Source organism: Marmota flaviventris, chromosome 10 (genome assembly GCF_047511675.1).
Source record: "Marmota flaviventris isolate mMarFla1 chromosome 10, mMarFla1.hap1, whole genome shotgun sequence".
NCBI classification, from domain to species: Eukaryota; Metazoa; Chordata; class Mammalia; order Rodentia; family Sciuridae; genus Marmota; species Marmota flaviventris.
The window spans coordinates 122583549-122604920 of NC_092507.1; the positions used below are offsets into that span (position 1 = coordinate 122583549).

General features: G+C 38.4%; 1 protein-coding gene across 9 annotated transcripts in view; it reads right to left on the minus strand.

The window, feature by feature from the left end:
* Positions 1–1633: 1633 nt before the first annotated feature.
* The window catches only part of Gabpb2 (GA binding protein transcription factor subunit beta 2), a 45174-nt gene continuing 25435 nt past the window's right edge, over positions 1634–21372 (minus strand). For 8 of the 9 annotated variants that reach the window (XM_027953856.3, XM_071618452.1, XM_071618449.1 and 5 more), the window contains 4 exons: positions 20754–20867; positions 17444–17629; positions 7374–7504; positions 1634–7219 (listed from right to left, as the gene is read on the minus strand). In XM_027953856.3, coding sequence (XP_027809657.2) covers positions 6920–7219; positions 7374–7504; positions 17444–17629; positions 20754–20867 — 731 coding nt within the window. In that variant the 3' untranslated portion in view covers positions 1634–6919. The remainder of the gene's footprint in view (positions 7220–7373; positions 7505–17443; positions 17630–20753; positions 20868–21372) is intronic. The other variant, XM_071618454.1, reaches the window with a different exon arrangement.

The following is a 21372-nucleotide window of genomic DNA, read 5'->3' on the forward strand; positions in this document are numbered from 1 at the left end:
TAAATTGCTGAGGCTGGTTTTGAACATTGTTCCTCTTGTCTCAGCTTCTTGAGTTGCTGATTATAGATGTACATAACCACACCTGGCAGAGGTCACATATAGTCTGCCTGCCTGCCTTTCTTCCTTTCCTTCCCTTCCTCCCTTCCTTTCTTTTTTGGTATCAGGGATTTAACCCAGGGGTACTCAACCCAGTTATATCCCCAGACCTTTTTATTTTGAAACAAGTTCTCGATAAATTGCTCAGGGCCTCGCTAAATTGCTGAGGTTGGCTTTGAATTTGCAATTCTCCTGCCTCAGCCTCCCAAATCGCTGGGATTATAGGCATGTGCCACCATGCCCAAGCTCTATTTTAATCTTCTATATTTTCTACCTATTGATCTCTTGGGAGTAGCGAATTCTCACAGAGAAAGAAAATCTTAGGGAATTTGCTCTAGTTCATGTTTTTTTTTCCCCATCATTTAAGAACATCATCCATCAGCTGGGTGCACTCCTATAATCCCAGTGGCCCAGGAGGTCAAGGCAAGAGGATCAAAGCTAGCCTCAGCAATTTAATGAGGCTCTAAGCAACTTAGCCAGACCCTGTCTCAGAATAAATAAAAAGGGCTGAGGATGTGTGACTCAGTGGTTTAGAGCCCCTGGGTTCAACCTGTGGTACAAAATAAAAAAAATCACCCATCAGAGAACTCTAGGTTTCTGTCTCTCTAATTCCCTTCAACCTCCTTTCCTGTCTTCCTGATGATCTCTCTCACCAGGATTTTAATTTGAAACTACTCTTAGATATTTGCTTCTCAAGGCTCTTCAAGTTCCTGCTCTTTTTCCTTCAGCACAGCAAAGACCTAATGTACATTTATGAGGCACTTGTCAGAAGGAAATCATAATTAATATATGCACAGTATTTGTTGACTATACGTATTTACCAAAAGCCAATTATCACCACGTAGCCTAGCATATGCAGGTGTTCAATTTCCTAAATACCGACTTTGAGAGTTTGCCTGGAGATTCTAGTTGTTGAATGCAGATGTTAGTATGTCCTTGAATTTGGTGTCATCCTCCTTTTAAAAAGAAAGGTAACCTGATTGCCATTGGAGTGACACTTGAGAGCCCTATACACTACATGGGGACACCTGTTAGCTAGCCAAATAAGTTTGTTCTACTGTGGCTATCAATGGGGCTTGAGCTACTATTACCAGACTGTTCCTTGTATTTACCTAATAAATGTGTGCTCATTAGGACTGAGGCAGCAAACACAGGAAATAACAGAAGCTGAGAAGCCAGTAGAGCAAACACACTCTTTCCAAGCCTCCCTGAGCCTATAGTTTTTTTCCCCTACTTCTCAGTATTGACTCCCACACAAGACACAGAATAATTTCCTTTAGCTCCTATTCTCCCCTCTTGGTAGTTTGCTTTTAGAGAAAGGGTTGAGGGAAAAGTGGAGGAAGGAAAAATGTACATTTAACAAGGCCAGTCAAAAGCTTTCTTTTTTCTCATTTCTCTTCTTGCCTTGAGTTGCTCAGCCTGTCAAGAACACCAGGCTGAGACAGATAGCTAGTTATGGGTATCAACAGGATCAGAGACTAGATATAATTTTTGCCTAAGAGATTAAAAAAAAGCTATTCAATGATACTCGAAATGGTAAGACTTTGACATTTTATTAAGAAACATCTTTATTTTAAATGATAGTACAAAAATTGTATATATAATATAGATCTGTATAGGTATGTGTGTGTGTATATATATATATATATATATATATATATATATATATATATATATATACATACATACACATACATAAATGCTCATACACACAGACATACAGACTTCCTCATCAGAATCAAACTCTATCCTAAATTTAAAAAAGTAGGATATTTAAGTTTTCCTAAAAACATGCTGTACATAAAGCTGTCAGACAACCTGAAAAACTGAGGACATTGTGAACAGAATGTAGGGGCACTCCTCCCTGCTGCCCCCCACCAAATGGCCTTGGCAGAGGAAAGCATGTGGGGCAAAGCCAGGAAAGAGTTGTTACCATCATTATTGTAGAGCAACATGCCTGAAACCAACTGGGAAAGCACAGTTAAATAGAGGGTGTGACCTAGATTAATTATCAGAAACAAACTGCATCAGAATAAACAAAATATATGGTAGGGAGGGGAGTGGAGAGAGAAAAGATAAGGCCCAAGGATTTAAAATGACCTACTAATTAAGTTCTAGTGCCTTAGAAAGACTTAATGAGATAAAAACAATGAATCACAAAAGCAGAAGCAGTAGAGTGGGGGCAGAGGAAGGGAGAGAGAGAGAGATAGGGAATCACAATTTCCTGCTATTAACAAACCAAATTGCTACTGTAAGAGTCTAGGAATGTCACCCTATTCCCTAGTCCTAGAGAGGTTAAAAAAAATTTTTTTTTTTAAATTAAAAAGGGTTGCACCAGAGGCTCAAAGTTATTTAATTCTAATTCATGCCTTTCTTGTTCCTGCTGTCTTGGTAAATAAATTGGCATAGGAAATAACTACTAACTCAGAAGGGGGAAAGAATCATCACATAAAATGGAGATGGACAGAAGCCTAGAGTACATACGTACAGGTGGGCTTGACATGCATTCCATTTTAAAGTTCCTTTCCCAGTCATCCAGAGTTGGGTCTGGACCGGAGTGGAGAATAGGAAGCCATTCTCTAATAAATTAGGACAAAAACTGATTCCCAGTCATTATTAAATTTCTAGGAGTTCATTACATGCCTCAGGTCTTCTAGCTCTGGAGGTCCCTAATGTTGTTAGGAAAGAGCCACACAAGCTTTCTCAAAATGAAGATCATTTCTCAAAATAAGATTTCTAAACCAGGAAAATGGATGTAGGGAATATCTTCCTTCTGCCATGCTGCCTTGGCTCTCTATCTGGTGAGGTTTTTCCCCACTGAGGGATGAGATTTTATAAATGTCAGTCAAAACAGCTTCCACAAGAGTGAAAGGAGGCCTGTCTGGTGAAGGGGCAGCTCCATTTCTGTCCCTACTCAGCTCTGAACCTTTCACATACACGATGTCATCACACTGTCTGCTGAACAAATTCCCTTTAAAGCCAGGCGCTGGCTCTCCTGAAGCCTCACCCCTCTGGTTTCTCTTTTTGCCTATTAAAGCACATCTCTCAGAAGCAGGCAAAGTAATGCTTTCTCTTCCTCCGTGCATTCACTGAACCCAAAGAAACCCTATGTGTTTAATGAATAAAAAGTTTTCCAGGTTACACCTGGTGCTTTAGAGCAGAACCTCAAATAAACGAAGAGAAAATGGGAAAATACATATTTATAAACATACACACTAACGTATACCAGCAAAGGGGTTCAGAAACTATCCTCATCATACAATACCCAACTTCAAATGGAGGGACCTCTGAGAAATTAATTTCTTTTACATTAATATAAAGAAAGAAATCATTTTGTATACAGAGATTTCTAGCATCACAAAACAAGCAAAAATTTTAATTATGCAATAGTAAGGCTGAAGAAGAAAGAATGCAAAGTAAATAGCTAAATGTATATCTGACAAGAGAAAAAAACATCTTTAAGGACTGAGTTCAAAACACAGAAAATCCTAAAGCCATGTTTTTCAGTATTTCAGTCAAGGGATCTCAACTCTGGCATTACAATTAAGAGATCCCACAGAGGTAGTAGTGGGAAGCAAAATGCATATTTATATGTTTATAATTAATTTCCCTGAAGCTTTGGAAAAAGGTTTAAGACCAAAATGCAAATGTAGGTTCTAAAATTCTTGACTTTAATACTGATACAATTAAAGCAGCTTCATTTTAATGTAGAGAACTATCCTAAACTCCAAGTTTCTCCTGCTCAAGGACCAACTCTGAACCACCTTAGTTCTCAATAATCCAACCTTGCCAGTAAACTAATTGTAATCCCCTAACTCAGAAGACCTAACCCACATTTTCCTAACTTCCATGACTGACCCAGAAAGATATGAAAAATTCAGACATGGTATTGTAGTACTGCATTCAATGCCGAACTTCTGATTCTACAAAGCATCCTGAGCTACCATTCTCTTCATAGCAGTATAACTGTAGACCAAATCCTATTTCCCCTCTAGGGCATGCTAAAAGGTCTATTCCAAGTAAATAAAAATTAATACCTTTTTCCTCTCCACCCCTTTACAGACATTTCCCTTCTTTCACTCCCTACTCCAGCCTCTCCAATAAGAAAATAACCTGTTTGTATTAGAGACTTTGGGAGAGGAGTGGAAGATATATTCCTCAGAAAGAGTAATAAGAATTCCTAAACAGTTCCCCCCCAAAGTGGGACTCTCTATGCTCAGAAAAGAGTGCTAGGTGGATATTCCCTACTACCAATCAGTAAATAGCCCAGAGAACAAAGTAAAGTTTCAATTTTAATTTTTTTTTTTTTTTTTTGCAGTACTTGGAATTGAATCCAGGGGTGCTTTATCACTGAGCTATACCCTCTGACCTTTTTAATTTTGAGACAGGTTCTTATTAAATTCCCCAGGCTGGCCTCAAACTTGTGATCCCACTGCCTCAGTCTCCCCAGTTGCTGGGATTAAAGATGTGTGCCACCACAACTGACTAGGTTTAGATAATTTTTGCAGCTAACCTCTCTCTACTCCCTCAATGGGGGGAACAGCACCAAAACATAAACAAAAGATATCTAAAATGGTACTTGGTCCCTCTATACTTACTTAAGCTAAGACTCTGAAATGCCATAGAGCAGTTTATTGTTAGTACCTGGTTCCCAAAAGGACTCAGAAAAAAAAGAAAAACATGCAAACAGGACAAGGATGATATGACAGTAGATACTAAAATTTCATCCTTAACTTTACCTAGGCTTCTCCACTTCATATCCCTGTCATCCCCAACAGCCAAGAATAATCTGTGATCATCTGGGAAGTGCTAGATACAACGATACATGGAGAAAACCTAGCTAGTGGCCAATAGCCAAGGTTAATTTCAAAACTGGTATTTTGCTTATAAATGTCTAATAGCCAATTCTGTTTTTTAAATTTAGTTTGGGGAATTATATTTTCAGCCTATTTTGAGCTCAAAATGATTCTGCATCTTCAGAACACTGTAGCAATTTACTTTACTAATCAAGGTAAACAGAACCATGTTAACTGTCAAGTTTTTTTCCAAATTAAAAATGCATGTTTTCCCCATGATCATTAATTGAGAAAACCATATTCTAAACAGTCATTCAAATGTTTACTTGGCACATCTCCCTCTGGTTTCTTCTTCTAATAATTTACAATAAAGCAAGCAAGTCTAGAATAATGAGAGCCCAATTTCAAAGGCAATAACCTCTGCAATGTAACCTCTCCACAACCTCTCCCTCCCTCTTTCTTCGTCCCTCCCTTTCTCTCTCTCCATCCATACACCCTCTTTTTTTTTTTTTTAAATACTGGGGATTGAACTCAGGGGCACTTAGCCACTGAGCCACATCCCCAGCCCTATTTTGTATTTTATTAGAGGCAGGGTCTCACTGAGTTGCTTAGTGCCTCGCAGTTGCTGAGGCTGGCTTTGAACTTGTGATTCTCCCGTCTCAGCCTCCCAAGCCGCTGAGATTATAGGCATGCGCCACCACACCACCCTTTTTCTTTTGAAAAAACTGCATGATGACACACAAAGAAAACCCAGCAATGAGACACTTTCCAAAGTCTCTGGGCAGCAGGAGCAGGCATAGTGGGAGAAAAGGGAGGAAAGTAAACAGGACAGAAACTTTGGTTCCGTAATTTATGGCACTGATAGTTATTCCCTTGTCAGCATACACTGAACACCTGTAAGGCACAAAGCTCTGTAGCAGGTCCAGGCTTACAAAAACAGCAGCTGACTCATCCTAAATCAAATGGAAACAAACTATACATCATCAGCATTGCTCTTTGCCACCCTCCTTTGTTTTGCACTTAAGAGGACATAAGCTCCACAGAAAAGCAAATGTGTCCTAAGTGACACAAATTCAACAAAGTTTTATAAAATTAAAGAGTCTGAGCCTGATATTACATAAATAATGTTTGGAAGCAAGTTGTATGGACAACAGATTACCCTCCTGATTGCAATTTTATAAAATCCAGCCAGTGCAAAGTTAGTATCCCAAGACAAGAGTTCCATAACCCTGCCAGCCTCTTTTAGGCCACCTACCAGCACTCAAAATACAGACTGGGGAATTCAGGTATTATGTAAACTTCTACACATACAAGTTTCCTTTCCAGTTTTTAAAAATTCAATTTCAGTTTCATTCTTTTTTTCTCATCCTTTCTTTGTGGTGCTGGGGATGAATCCAGGACTTGGGGCATGCTAGGGACCTGTTCTACCACTGAGCTACATCTATATCCCTAGCAGTTTCAGTTTCTTACACTGGCATCTGAGCTATGGACACAAATTTATCAAACAATTAAAAAATTTTTTTCTAGTGATATTAACTCAGGATAGATGGGAGTGCCTGCTCCTTTGGAAGTGGAATATATTCCTTTCCTCTTCCCCAAAGCTTGCTTCTAAATTCCCTCCTAATTAGTTTTATAAATTTAAGGCAAATTTTCAGGTCACTTGATGGTATAATTACTAAAGGCTTTTGGTGTATATGCATTAGGAGTATTATCTTAAAATCTTTTGATACAAAGTCAGTTATTAAAAAAAAAAAAAAATCAATGTACAACATCTATCACTTTTACCTGTATGCTTAAAGCAACAATGTGAGCTGAGAAACTTGGTCCTTATTCTCTCTTGGCTCCCCAGGAGAAGCATTCCCTAAATACAGCTTCGAATTTTCCAGTTGCATACAGTTTTCCTGGGCCCAAGCATTGTACCCTGCCATAGTTTTCTTGTTAAGGACATCCTTAATTTTAATACAATGTTTGTGCTCTGTATTTTCTTCTTAAAAGATGAACACAGGGCAAGTTGTGGCCCTTATATGTTAAGATGAAACAGTTTCCATGGAAACTCCAGTATGAGGCTCTGTGGTCCCCCCTGACGTAGACACTTGTGTTTCTCTTTCTTCCACCTCCCCCTCTGTGACTACTACGGCATCTATCTCAGCTACCTCTTCCACCATGGTGAACTCAACTCCATTGGGCTGCTGCCGGGCCATAGCCTCCAGTTTGAGGCGGTACTGTTCTGCCTCCTGCTCTTTCTTTAGGAGCTGGTGTCGATATTCCTGGGCTCTGCGATTGGCCTCCTGGAGTTGCTGCTGTAGTAACTCTCTTTCTCTGCCTTCCTGTAAAGTAAACCATATCACCACCAGGTAAGAATTCCAGATCACAGATTATCCAGAAAGTAGACAAAAAGATGAAGAAGGGTTCAGGCTTCAATATTACACCTTCTGATTCTTTCCTTTTTCTTCTCTCCATCATGGCTAAAAATCACATTACCTCGCCTTCCTCCATACTGTTTGCCATCTCTTCTATCCTTGGTTTCTTTGCCAGTGGCAACTTCTCTACTTCTTCCTCTTCCTCTTCAATTACAGTCTCTTCTGCAACCTGACCAGCAGGTACAGTTAGAACTATAAGCCAAAGAACACCAATTGGAGGGGATGAATACACAGTAAAACAAAGAGGCTTTGCTTGCTTTTTTGTACCAATTTTTTTTTTTTTTTTTTGTATTGAATATTGAACTCAGGGGTGTTCAACCACTAAGTCACATCCCAGCCCTTTTTATTTTTTATTTTAAGACAGGGTCTCACTAGGTTGCTTACAGCCTCACTAAGTTGTTGAGACTGTCTTTGAACCTGCAATCAGGCTCCTGCCTCTGCCTCCTGAGAGCTACTGGGATTATAGGTGTGTGCCACCACACCTGGCAGGTTTTGCTTCCTTTTAACTAGAAAACAAAGTGAAATACATTCTGTGACGTATTGTTTTTCATATCTCTTTAGATTTACAATCAAAAGATAAGGCATGGCCCTGCAGAGAGAAACAGGATTAAGGAAGGACTAAGCAAGGCTCAGGAAGGTATAGATTTTTAAGCCCAGAAACCACACAGGTAAATCCCAGGTTTGAGGCTCTTACATAAAGAGATTTGACTCCAGCAGGGTGCAGTGGCACAGGCCTGTAATCCCAGCAGCTCAGGAGGCTGAGGCAAGAGGATCGCAAGTTCAAAGCCAGCCTCAGCAACTCAGTGAGTCCCTAGGCATCTTAGTGAGACCTAGTCTCTAAATAAAATATAAAAAAGGGCTGGAGAAGTGCTCAGTGGTTGAACACCCTGGGATTAAATCTTTGGTAGGAAAAAAAAAAAAGATATTTGACTCTAGTTTAGTAGCTATGACCATCCAGTTTATGATTTCTGTGGGAATAATCTGTCTAAAGAAGGCCAGGATGCTGGTGGTATAGCTCAGGGATAAAACATACACTCAGTATGCATGAGACCCTGGGTTCAGTCTCCAGAACCAATAAAAATTTAAAAAGTCAGAAATCCTTATATACAATTATTGAGAAACTTCTTTTTTAAAAAAAATATTTAGTTTTTAGTTGTAGTTGAACACAATATCTTTATTTTTATGTGGTGCTGAGGATCAAACCCAGGGCCTCACACGTGCTAGGTGAGTGCTCTACCGCTGAGCCAAAATGCCAGCCCCAGAAACTTCTAATGAAAGCAATTCACCATTATACCTAAAATAGTTATTTCTCTTCCCATAGATAAGTGAGAGAAAAGTTGACATGCATAAAACATACAAAAGTTTTAGAGAAAAACTTGTAAAAGAGAGAGAAAAGTTGACATGCATAAAACATGCTTTACATACCTATAAGAATGGCTAAAATTAAAAATGCGATAATACCAAATACTAGAGAATGTAGGGAACTAGATTGTTCATAAATTGCTAGCAGGGATGTAAAATGTCACACCTAGAAAATAACTAGCAGTTTCTTACAAAACTAAGTATGTACTTACCATATGACCCAACAATTACACTCTTGGGCATTTACTCCCCCAATTTGAGAATTCATGTCATATAAGAACTTGTATGAGAATTGGGCTTGATGGCAGCATGCTTGTAATCCCAGCTGCTCCAGATGCTGAGACAAAGAATCAACACTTCAACGTCAACCTCAACAATTTAGCAGGCCCTAAGCTATTCAGTGAGCCCCTAGCTCAAAATAAAAAAATAATAAGGGCTCATCAATGGTAAATTGCCCCTGGGATAAATACCTAGTACCAAGGGAAAAAAAAAATCTGTACATGATTACGCATAAAAGCATTATTCTTTGATAGCTGAAAACTGAAAAGTATTTTCAAGTATCCTCAACAGGTAAAAATATGGATGTACCACAACATAATAGCTTGGGTATACCATAGCACAGTATGGATGTACCATGATATTTATTGTACTCAGCAATAAAAAGGAATAAACTATTGATACAAACAACATGGATGGATCTTAAGAAAATTAATTATACTGGGAGTAAAAAGGCAATTCTCAAAAGGTTACCTACTACATGATTCTATTTATTTAAATGGTGTGTGTGTGTGTGTGTGTGTGTGTGTGTGAGAGAGAGAGAGAGAGAGAGAGAGAGAGACTAGTGATCAAATTCAGGGCCTTGCATCACATATGCTGGGCAAATAAATACTCTATCACTGAGCTGCATCCCCAAGCCACATTTATATAACTTTTTTTTTTTTGTGTGTGTGTGTGTGTGTGTTGCTAGGGATCAAACCCAGGGCCTCATACATGCTAGACAAGCATCTTACTACTGGGCTATATGAGGTATATCCCAAGCCCTATAACTTTTTTTTTTTTTTTTTTTTTTTTTTGGTACTGGGTATTGAGCCCAGGAGTATTTCACCACTGAGTTATATACCAACCCTTTTTATTTTGAGACAAGGTCTAGAAAAGTCACTGAGGGTCTCATTAAGTTGCTGAGGCTGGCCTTGAACTTGCCATTCTCCTGCCTTGGCCTCCCGAGTCCCTAGGATTATAGCTGTTACCACCACATCGGGTTATTGAAAAGACAAAAAAATCATAGAGAGAGAACAGAATAGTTAGTGGTTGCTAAGGGTTAGAACAGAATGGGAAGGGAGGTGGCTGTGGATATAAGGGTATCACAGGGATCCAGTGATGGAACTGTACTGTACCTTCACTCTGGTGGCTCTTGTACAAATCTACACATATATTAAAATCACACAGAACTAAGTGCACATACATATACAAGAATGCATGTAAAACTGGAAAGGTCAGTGAATTATAACAATATCAACTTTCTTGGAGCTGGGGTTATGGATCAGTGGCAAAGTCCTCGCCTAGCACGTGCGAGGCCCAGGGTTCAATCCTCGGCACCATATAAAAGTAAATAAAATAAAGGTATTATGTCCATCTACAACTAAAAAATAATTTAAAAAAATATATCAACTTTCTTGTGAAATTATAATATAGTTAGGCAAACTGATACCATTGAAGAGAAACTCGTTGAGGATATAGATTTCTCCATAGTATTTTTTAGAATGATACATGAATCTTATGATGGTTTCAAAATAAAAAGTTAATTAATTAATTAATTTATTTATTTATTTTAAGAGAGAGAGAGAGAGAGAGAGAGAGAATTTTTAATATTTATTTTTTAGTTTTCGGTGGACACAACATTTTTGTTTGTATGCAGTGCTGAGGATCGAACCCAGGCCGCACGCATGCCAGGCGAGCTCGCTACCGCTTGAACCACATCCCCAGCCCCAAAAGTTATTTTTATTTTATTTATTTATTTATTTATTTTTAAAGAAAGAGTGGGAGAGAGAGAGAGAGAGAGAGAGAATTTTTTTAATATTTATTTTTTAGTTTTTGGCGGACACAACATCTTTGTTTGTATGTGGTGCTGAGGATCGAACCCGGGCCGCACGCATGCCAGGCGAGCGCGCTACCGCTTGAGCCACATCCCCAGCCCCCCCAAAAGTTATTTTTAAATAACTTTTATAACTCAAAATAAATTTTTTTTGGGCCAGGTGCATTGACACATGCCTATCTCAGCGATTTAGGAGGCTGAGGCAAGAGGGTCACAACTTCATAGCCAGCCTCAGCAACTTAGCAGGGACCTAAACAATTTAGTAAGACCCTATCTTAAAATAAAATATAAAAACAGCTGGTGATGTCACTCAGTGACTAGTGAGCAACATGAGTTCAATCCATGGGCTCAATCACTAATACCAAAAAAAAAAAACACCTTTTTTTTTTTGGTACTGGACATTGAACTCACGTGTGCTTTACCACTAAGTTACAACCCCAACCTTCTTTATTTAGCTATTTTTTTTTTTTAAATACCTGATTGAACTCAGGGGCACTTAACCACTGAGTCATATCCCCAGTCCTTTTTTTTATTTATTATTTTGAAACAGGGCCTTCCTAAGTTGCTTAGAGCCTTGCTAAACTGCTAAGGCTTTTGTTTGTTTGTTTGTTTGTTTTTTGCGTGATCAAGCTATTTATTTATAAGGTTCTATTAAAATTAGATTTTTAATTAATAGTACACCGATACAAAAGTAAATTTTGCTATCCTCTTTTAAGCAAGATTTTCAAGTAATTCACAAAAGATAGTAAAAGGTTTTAGGACCTTTGAAGGAAGTTAAAAGAAGAAGGGAGCAAGTGAGAAAAAAAATTGATCTATGTGCTTTGTGCTGTTTTTATTGGGTCTGGCTTTTAGAAAAATGAGTCTTGAAAAAATTGAGGTCTTTCTATAGCTATGTGGCTTTTCTGTTTGTCTTTAATATCTTTTGTCTCTCTGATTTTTTTTAATATTTATTTTTTAGTTGTAGTTGAATACGATACCTTTATTTCACTTATTTAACTTTATGTGGTGCTGAGGATCGAACCCAGTGCCTCACGCATGGCTGGCGAGTACGCTACCACTTGAGCCACATCCCCAGCCCTTGTCTCTCTGATTTTTTAAAAAATATTTTTTAGTTGTCAATGGACCTTTATTTTATGAGGTGCTGAGAATCGAACCCAGTACCTCACACATGCTAAGCAAGCGCTCTACTACTGAGCCATCACCCCAGCCCTGTCACTTTGGTTTTATTTCATAATAATCTGTGATCCTATTTTGATTGCTTTAAAACTTTTTTTTTTGTGTGGTGCTGGGGATTGAAGACAGGGCTTTGTGCATGCGAGGCAAGCATTCTACCAACTGAGCTGTATCCACAGGCTGTTTTAAAACTTTTTGATGTGTTTAGCAGTTTCCAAAATCAAATTTCAAAATGAAGCCTTTCTGAACAAAAACTAACCTTGGGATTTCCAGGAGTACTGGAAGTCTAAAAGCGACATATTAGACCTAAATTACAAGGAAGCATTATCAAATAAGGATGCTTAAGGCTGTTTTTTTTTAATATTTATTTTTTAGTTGTAGTTGGACCTAATACCTTTACTTATATATTTATTTTTATGTGGTGCTGAGGATAGAACCCAGGGCCTCACACGTGCTAGGTGAGCACCTTACCGCTGAGCCACAACCCCAGTCCCCCCACCCCACTAAGGCTGGTTTTGAACTTGCAATCCTCCTGCCTCCCTCAGCATCCCAAGTTACTGGAATTACTGGAGTGTGCCAACATGCTCAGCAGTCCTTTGTATTTTTTTGAGACAGGATCTATCTAAATTGCTGTGGGTAGTGGTTGCAGTTATAGCTCAGTAGTACAGTCCTTGTCTAGTACCTGTGAGGCACTGGGTTTGATCCTCAGCACCACATAAAAATAAATAAAATAAAGTTACTGTGTCCATCTACAAATTTAAAATTTTAAATAAATAAATACATTGCTGAGGGTCTTGCTAAGTTGCTGAAGCTGGCGTCAAACTTGTGCTCCTCCTGTCTTAGCCTTTCAAATTGCTGAGATTACAAATGTGCGCCACATGCCTGACTTTATTTTGTCTAACTATATGTAAGGCACCAATATTAAAAAAAAAAAAATTAGAGTTTAAAAAAAACCCCTTAATAACTACATTCACAAAACACTAGTATACTAGTATTGTATAAATAAGAATTCATGATATCATGGGGCACAAGGCTCTCAGCTACTCTGGAGGCTGAGGCAGGAAGAATTCAAGTTCAAGGCCAGCCTCAGCAACTTAGCTAGACCTTGTCTTAAAAGTTATTAAAAAAGGGGCTAGGGATGTAGTTCTATGGTAGAGTGCTTGCATAGCATTGTGTAGGGCCCTAGGTTCAGTTCCCAGTACTGCAAAAAATTTTTTAAAAAAGAATTTATATCAAAATTTGAATTATAAGGGTTTAATTCCTATGCTATCTTCCTATAATACAGAGATCCAACAATTCAAATAATTTGAAAATTTAAAAATTCCCAAAATCATTTAGACCAAGTCAAAATTTTGGAGACAATAAAGGCAATTATACCAAGGCTGTGCTTTTCAACTTCCAATATTTTTAAGAAATGTAGTTGTAATGATTGGCTTCTTTTTCTTTCAAAGAAAATTTTTTTCAGTGCTGGAAATCAAATCCATTGCCACACACACATGCTAGGCAAGGGCTCTACCACTGAGCAATATCCTCAGCCCTTTATTTTATTTTGAGACAGGGTTAGGCTGCCCTCAAACTTGAAATACTCCTGTCTCAGCCTCCTGAGTAGTTGGGATTATAGGCATGTATCACCACACCTGGCCAAAAATGATTTTTTTTTTTCATTGCCGGATATCAAACCCAGGGAAAAAGTAATTTTTTAATATGGCTGTTTATTATGTCTCACTATGTTGCCTACACTGACCTCAAACTGACCACAATCTTTCTGCTTCAGCCTGTTAAGTAGTTAGGACTTCAGGTGGAGGCCACAGTGCTCAGATTTCAAAAAAAATTTAGGGCTAGGGGTACAGATGTATGGTAGAGCACTTGCCTGGCGGGCATAAGGCCCTGGGTTTAATGCCCAGCACCACCAAAAAATAAAATTAAAAAAACAAAAGAGCAGACACAGTGGTGCACACAGTAATCCCAGCAACTGGGGAGGCCGAGGCAGGAGGATAGCAAATTCAAAGCTAGCCTTAGCAACTGAGTGAGATCTTGTCTCAAAAAAATAAATATAAAAAGGGCTGCAGATGTAACTCTGTAGTTGAGAGCCCCTGGATTCAACCCCCAGTACCAAAAATATTTTTTAAATTAAAAAAAGTAAAAGTCATAGAAACATGTTGAAAAACTTCTACCCATCCCCAGCTATCCAGTAATCCTTCCCAGAAGGAAGCAATTTCTTTGATTTTAATTATTTATTTTTCACCCTTAGGAAGCAATTTCTTTCTAGAGGCATTCTAAGTCTAAATTTACATATATTTCCCCATTTGAAAATACAAAAATAGCACACTCTACACACTATCCTAAATCTTATACTTATTACTTGACAGTGGTGTATGTGTGTGTGTATATGTGGTACTGCGGACTGAACCCAGGGGCTTAAGGATACTAGGCAAGCACTTTTCCATTGAGCTACATTCCAAGATCTTTTATTTTGAGACAGGCTCTCACTAAATTGCTAGAGCTGGCCTTGAACCTGTAATCCTCTTGCCTCAGCCTCCTAAGAGGCTGGGATTATAGGCATGCACCTATTAGGCTCCTTTTAATGTTTAACAATTACAAAAATAATGCCGTAATGCATAACAGTATATAAGTCATTTCTGTGCGTTTAAATATAAATTAATAGAAAAATAACTGCTTAATCAAAAGGTATATGCATTTTGGGGGGGGCATAACTGGGGATTGAACCCAGGGATACTTTACCACTGAGCTACATCCCTAGCCCTTTTTAATTTTTCAGTTTGAGACAGGTGGCCCGGATTACAGGCATGTACCATTGTGCACTGCTTGCATCTTTAATTCTGAGAGATACTGCTAATTTGCTCTTTAGAGGATAGATTAATGCAAAATCTTACAAGTGATTTACAAGAGTGCCTGTTCGTCTATACTCTTTTTTTTTTTTTTTTAAATATTTATTTATTTATTTATTTATTTTTTTTAGTTTTCGGCAGGCACAACATCTTTGTTTGTATGTGGTGCTGAGGATCGAACCCGGGCCGCACGCATGCCAGGCGAGCGCGCAACCGCTTGAGCCACATCCCCAGCCCTCGTCTATACTCTTGATAGTTTAGTGTTATCATGGGATCTCAGTACAATATTTCTTTGCATTTCTTGTTATCAGTGAAGCAGGTTGAACATTTTCACTTTATTTATTTATTTATTTTTTAGTTGTCAATGAACCTTTACCTTATTTATTTATATGCAGTGTTGAGAGTCGAACCCAGTGCCTCACACATGCTAGGCAAGCGCTCTACCACTGAGACACAACCCCAGCCCCCATTTTCTTTTCTTTTCTTTTTTTTTTAAAGAAAGAGTGAGAGAGAGGGAAAGAGAGAATTTTAATATGTATTTTTTAGTATTTGGCAGACACAACATCTTTGTATGTGGTGCTGAGGATCGAACCTGGGCCGCACGCATGCTAGGCGAGCGCGCTACCGCTTGAGCCACATCCCCAGCCCCATTTTTTTTCATTTTAATTTTTTTATTTATATATGACAGCAGAATGCATAATTCTTATTACATATAGAGAGCACAATTTTTCATATCTCTGGTTGTATACATAGTATACTAACAATTCGTGTCTTCATACCTGTATTTTGAATAATAATTATCATCACATTCCACCATCATTAATTACCCCATGCCCCCTCCCTTCCCCTCCAACCCCTCTGCCCTATCTAGAGTTCATCTGTTCCTCCCATGCTCCTGCTCCCTATCCCACTATGAATCAGCCTCCTTATATCAAAGAAAACATTTGGCATTTGGTTTTTTAGGATTGGCTAACTTCACTTAGCATTATACCCTCCAACTCCATCCATTTGCCTGCAAATGCCATGATTTTATTCTCTTTTATTGCTGAGTAATATTCCATTGTGTATATATGCCACATTATTTTTATCCATTCATCTACTGAGGGGCATCTAGGTTGGTTCCACAGTTTAGCTATTGTGAATTGTGGTGCTATAAACATTGATGTGTCTGTGTCCTTTTAGTATGTTGTTTTTAAGTCCTTTGGTATAGATCGAGGAGAGAGACAGCTGGGTCAAATGGTGGTTCCATTCCCAATTTTCCAAGTAATCTTCATACTGCTTTCCATATTGGATGCACCAATTTGCAGTCCCACCAGCAGTGTATAAGTGTGCCTCCCACCCCCCCATCCTCGCCAACACTTATTGTGGTTTGTATTCATAATAGCTGCCATTCTGACTGGAGTGAGATGAAATCTTAGAGTGGTTTTAATTTGCGTTTCTCTAATTGCTAGTAACGATGAACATTTTTTCATATATTTGTTGATTGATTGTACATCATCTTCTGAGAAGTGTCTGTTCAGGTCCTTGGCCCATTTATTGATTGGGTTATTTGTTTTTTTGGTGTTTAGCTTTTTGAGTTCTTTATATACCCTAGTGATTAGTGCTCTGTCTGATGTGTGAGGGGCAAAGATTTGCTCCCAAGATGTAGGCTTATTCACCTCACAGATTGTTCGTTTTCCCAGCCCCCATTTTCATGTTTTCAAACGAGGCATCAGTATTTTCTGTGAACTATTAGTTCACACTATTTGATCTTTTAATTTTTTTTTCAATTTTTTTTAGTTGTGGATGGACACGGTATATTTATTTATTTATTTTATGTGGTGCTGAGGATCGAACCCAGTGGCTCTGCCACTGAGCCACAACCCCAATCCTGATCTTTTAATTTTTAAAAAAATATTTTTAAGTTATATATGGACATAAAATCTTTATTTTGTTTATTTTTATTATCAAAAATGTGTTTTTGTTTATAAATCGGTGCTGAAGATCGAACCTTCACATGTGTGAGGCAAGTGCTCTGCCACTGAACCACAACTCCAGCCCTCTTTGATCTTTTTTCTATTACTGTATCAGATCATTGGTTTTTACTGACAAATTTTGTATATATTAGAGGAATTAGTTTTTTTCTGTTTCTTTTTCTTCTTCAAAGCTTGTTTGTTTCATCTTTTTTTTTTTTTGAGAGAGAGAGAGAAAATTTTAATATTTATTTTTTAGTTATCAGCAGACACAACATCTTTGTTTTGTATGTGGTGCTGAGGATCGAACCAGGGCCACACGCATGCCAGGCGAGCGCGCTACCGCTTGAGCCACATCCCCAGCCCTGTTTCATCTTTTATCTAGCATTCTTCCATTTCCACTATTTGTCTTAATGCCTCCGTTTTAGGGGAGTGTGGTGTGGAGTGTCTAGAATATCTTTTTGTTTTTTTTGTACCAGGGATTAAACCCAGGGGTGCTTAGCCACTGAGCTATATCCCCAACCCTTCTTATGTTTTATTTTATTTTGAGACAGGGTCTAGGTAAGTTGCTTACAGCCTTGATAAGTTGCTGAAGCTGTCTTTTTTTGAGATCCTCCTGCCTCATCTTCCAGAGCTGTTGGGATTACAGGTGTATGCCACCATACTCAGCTAAAATATCTTTTAATAATCAGAGATAACTCACCTTGCTGTCCATCTTGCATAGTTACAATAAATGGCTGGCCAATGGCTCCAGTAGGGATTGCAGTTTGGATATTACCCAAAGGGACTCCATCAGTTACTATGGTGATGACTCTCTGGCCTCCACTCCCCACCACTTGCTGGACTGATGAGTCAACAGAATTTCCCTGCACGATTTCCTCTGAATTGGCTAGAAATAATAAAAGTAAAATTTCAGCTTTTTCAAAACAGGAGTATAACAATTTCATCCTCCTTGAAACTGATATTATTAAGGGAGGGAGAAAACTGCAAAAGAAAAAAAAGTTAGGCTGGGCTCAATGATCACAGAAGTTTTTGTGGATAATGTGAAGTCAGAGGAGAAAAGAAAATAGAGAATGCACTAGAATAGTTTTTTTTTTTTTTGGGTACTGTGAATTGAACCCAGGGTGCTTTACCACTGAGCTACATCTCCAGCCCCCACCCCACATCCCTGCTTTTTAAAATATGGTGCTGAGGATTGAATCCAGTGCCTCACTCATGCTTAGGCAAGTGCTATTACCACTGAGCCACAACCTCAGCACCCCATCCCTTTTTATTTTGAAATAGAATCTCACTAAGTTGCTTAAGGCCTTGATAAATTGCTGAGGCTGGCCTTGAACTTGAGATCCTCCTGCCTCAGTCTCCTGTGTTGTTGGGGTTACAGTTGTGGGCCATGGCATATGGTTTAAAATAGTATTTTCTACAGTGTTTTTATTAAGTTTATTAGTAGCTTTCAATAAAGATGATTTCTATGTATAAAATGTTAATATGTTTGAACTTTTTTGTTTATTTTGTACTAAGTATCAGAGGCTTTTTTTTTTTTTATCAGAGGCTTTAATAGGCTAATGAGCATTGTGATTTTCTTATAGTGTATAAATTATGGTGATTTTAACCAATATATTTGGAATCCATTTTTTTTTTTCTTCTCTTACTGTTTTCTTTTTTACACTGGGGATTGAACCCAGAGGTACTTTACCAATAAGCAACATCCGTAGCCCATTTTGTTTTTTATCTAAGACAGGATTTTACTAAGTTGCCAACACTGACCTTAAACTTGCAATCTTCCTGACTCACCCTGCTGGGTCACTGTGCCAGGCTTAGAACCTTTTTTTTTTCTTTATACAGTGAATCAAACCCAGAGGTGCTCTGCCACTGAGCTATATCTCCAGCTTTTATTTTGAGATAGGGTCTCGCTAAGTAACCTTGAATTTGTGATCCTCCTGAGCTGCCAATAATATACATGTGGGCCTCTTTAGTCTCCTGAGTTGCTAGGAATATAGGTATGGTCCACTGCAACCGACTCTTGGAACCCTTTTTTAGTGAGAATCTTTTTTTCTTTTCTTTTGGTCGTACTAGAGTTTAGGGCCTGCACACGCTAGGGTTGTGCTCCTCCACTTAGCTACATCACCAGCCCTTTGTGAGCATAAGTAGTCAAAGTATTGAAGATAGTAAACAAACTGTATGACAGGTATTTTCTCCCATCTGATAGATCAACAAGAGCTAACATTTACTGACTACTTTATGTGCCAGCTACCAGTCTAAGAGTTTTACATGCGTTATGTTGAATCAAGATTTTCAGTCTTAGCAGGACATAGTGGTTGGTGTACACCTGTAATCCCTGCTGTTCTGGAGGCTGAGGCACAAGGATTGTATATTTGATGACAGCCTCAGCAACTTAGCAAGACCTTGTTTCAAAATAAAAGTAAAAGGGCTACGGGCTAGACATGGTAGCAGATTCCTGTAATCCCAGTCTCAAGGATTCAGTGAGGCCCTAAGAAGCTTAACAAGACCCTGTCTCATAATAAAAAATAAACATGGCTAGGTATGTAGTTCAGTGGTAGAGTACCAGGAAAGAAAAAAAAAAAAAAGATTTTCAGTCTGATTAATCAATATCCCTAATCACTATTAGGGGAAACAATTCCTGTCATTATGACATTTCTCGATCTAAAGAGTCACAGGTAGAATCCTGCAATAATAAGTGGGATATGAACCACCCATATAAGATACATTTGGGAAGAATGCAAATATATCATTCACATCTCTTAGAAACAAAGAATAGTTAAATGTTAGAGCTGAAAGGAACTAAAGACCTGGAAAAGTACAATGATTTATCAAGATCCAAGAACAAAACAAAAGATTAGCAAGAATGAGTTTAATATAATGTTTTTAGGCTGGGCATAGTGGCAAATGCCTATAATCCCAGTGGCTTGGGAGACTGAGGCAGGAGGAATGAGAGTTCAAAGCCAGCCTCAGCAAAAGTGAGGCACTAAGCAACTCAGTGAGACCCTGTCTAAATAAAATACAAAATAGGGCTGGGGATGTGGCTCAGTGGCTGAGTGCCCCTGAGTTCAATCCCTGGAACCCCCCCCCCAAAAAAAAAAAAAAAAAAACATATATATAATGCTTTTCCCTCTGCTGTACCACTCTCTCATACATGTCTGAGGAGATATGTTTATGAATACTATCAGTGAGAAAACAGGACTGAATTGGAGGAATGTTCTCACTACCCAAATGTAAACCCTAAGACTTCTCCCTTTGTAGACCACTTGGTCTGATTAAGTGACTTGAAAACTCTTTTTAAGTATCAGAAGGGTACAGTGTCAGGCACAGTGGTATGTGCCTGAGATTTGGGAGGCTGAGGCAGGAGGATCACAAGTTCAAGATCAGCCTCAGCAATTTAGTGAGACCCTGTCTCAAAATAAAATTTAAAAAAGGACTGGGGGAATAAAAGGACTGGGAAGATAGCTAATACAAAGTAGAACATTCCTGGGTTCAATCTCCAGTACTACAACAACAACATTGGAAATGCCAAAGCAATATCAATATCTCCAGTAAAAATAAAGCAATCCTAGCTTAAGTACACAGGATATGATGATAAAAAAGGTAGCAGTCCCATGAATTTTGATACTTTAGTACAAGATATCTAGCTGCTATTTTGAATCATTCTATGATGACATCAGTCAAAACATAACAATAACTTTTAAAAGTCTGCTAATACAAAACTAAACATTTCAACCTGAATCAAGTGGAATCAGGGCAAACTTCAAGCTGTAAAAATACAAAGGAAGAATTCAGTCATTGGTATTACTCAGTTATCTGAAAATATCTCAATAATTTTTCTTCTGATGTTCTGTGACATTCAGTATGTGGAACATACTAAATGTCTATATATCCATTTTCTTAAGTGCTTCTAATTAATTATAATTCTTTAATATATTTCATGCAAATTAAATCTGCTGGAGATTTAAAAACCAAAGTAGAAATGGTAATTCATCCAGCAGACATCCCTTACCTACCTGTGGCTCTGTGTGAATTGGAGAGGGGGGCTGATGCCTCAGCAAGGGCTGCAAGGGTGGCCAGCACTGAGGTGGTAGAATTTGAGAATTGTACTGTTGAGGCATGGGGGTCACCTATTTTAGTAAAAAAGGCAAATGAGGTACAGTGGAGAGAATAAATTGAGGCACACTAAAAAATAGCTTATTAAATCAAAAGTTTAGCTTTTCAATCTAATGTCCTTAATCTTGTTCTCCAATCCAAACTGATCTACCACATCTACCACAGAGTTAAAAACTCTTTTTAAGCTGGGCACACGCCTGTAATACCAGCAGCTCAGGAGGCTGAGGTACGAAGATTGTTTCTAAAGCCAGCTCCGCAATTTAGCAAGGCCCTAAGGAACTTAGTTAGACCCTATCTCAAAATAAAAAAAGTAAAAAGAGCTGGGGATGTGGTTCAGTGGTTAAGCGTCCCTAGGTTCAATCCCCAGTTCAAAACAAAACAAAACAAAACAACCCCACCTCTTTTAAGATCTAAAAAGTGTTTCCTTTGAAGTAGATTATGTTGATATACTCTGGCTACTACATGCACCTCATTTGATCATTCTCTTGGTAATGCCAATGCTGAATATTAGTGGTCAAC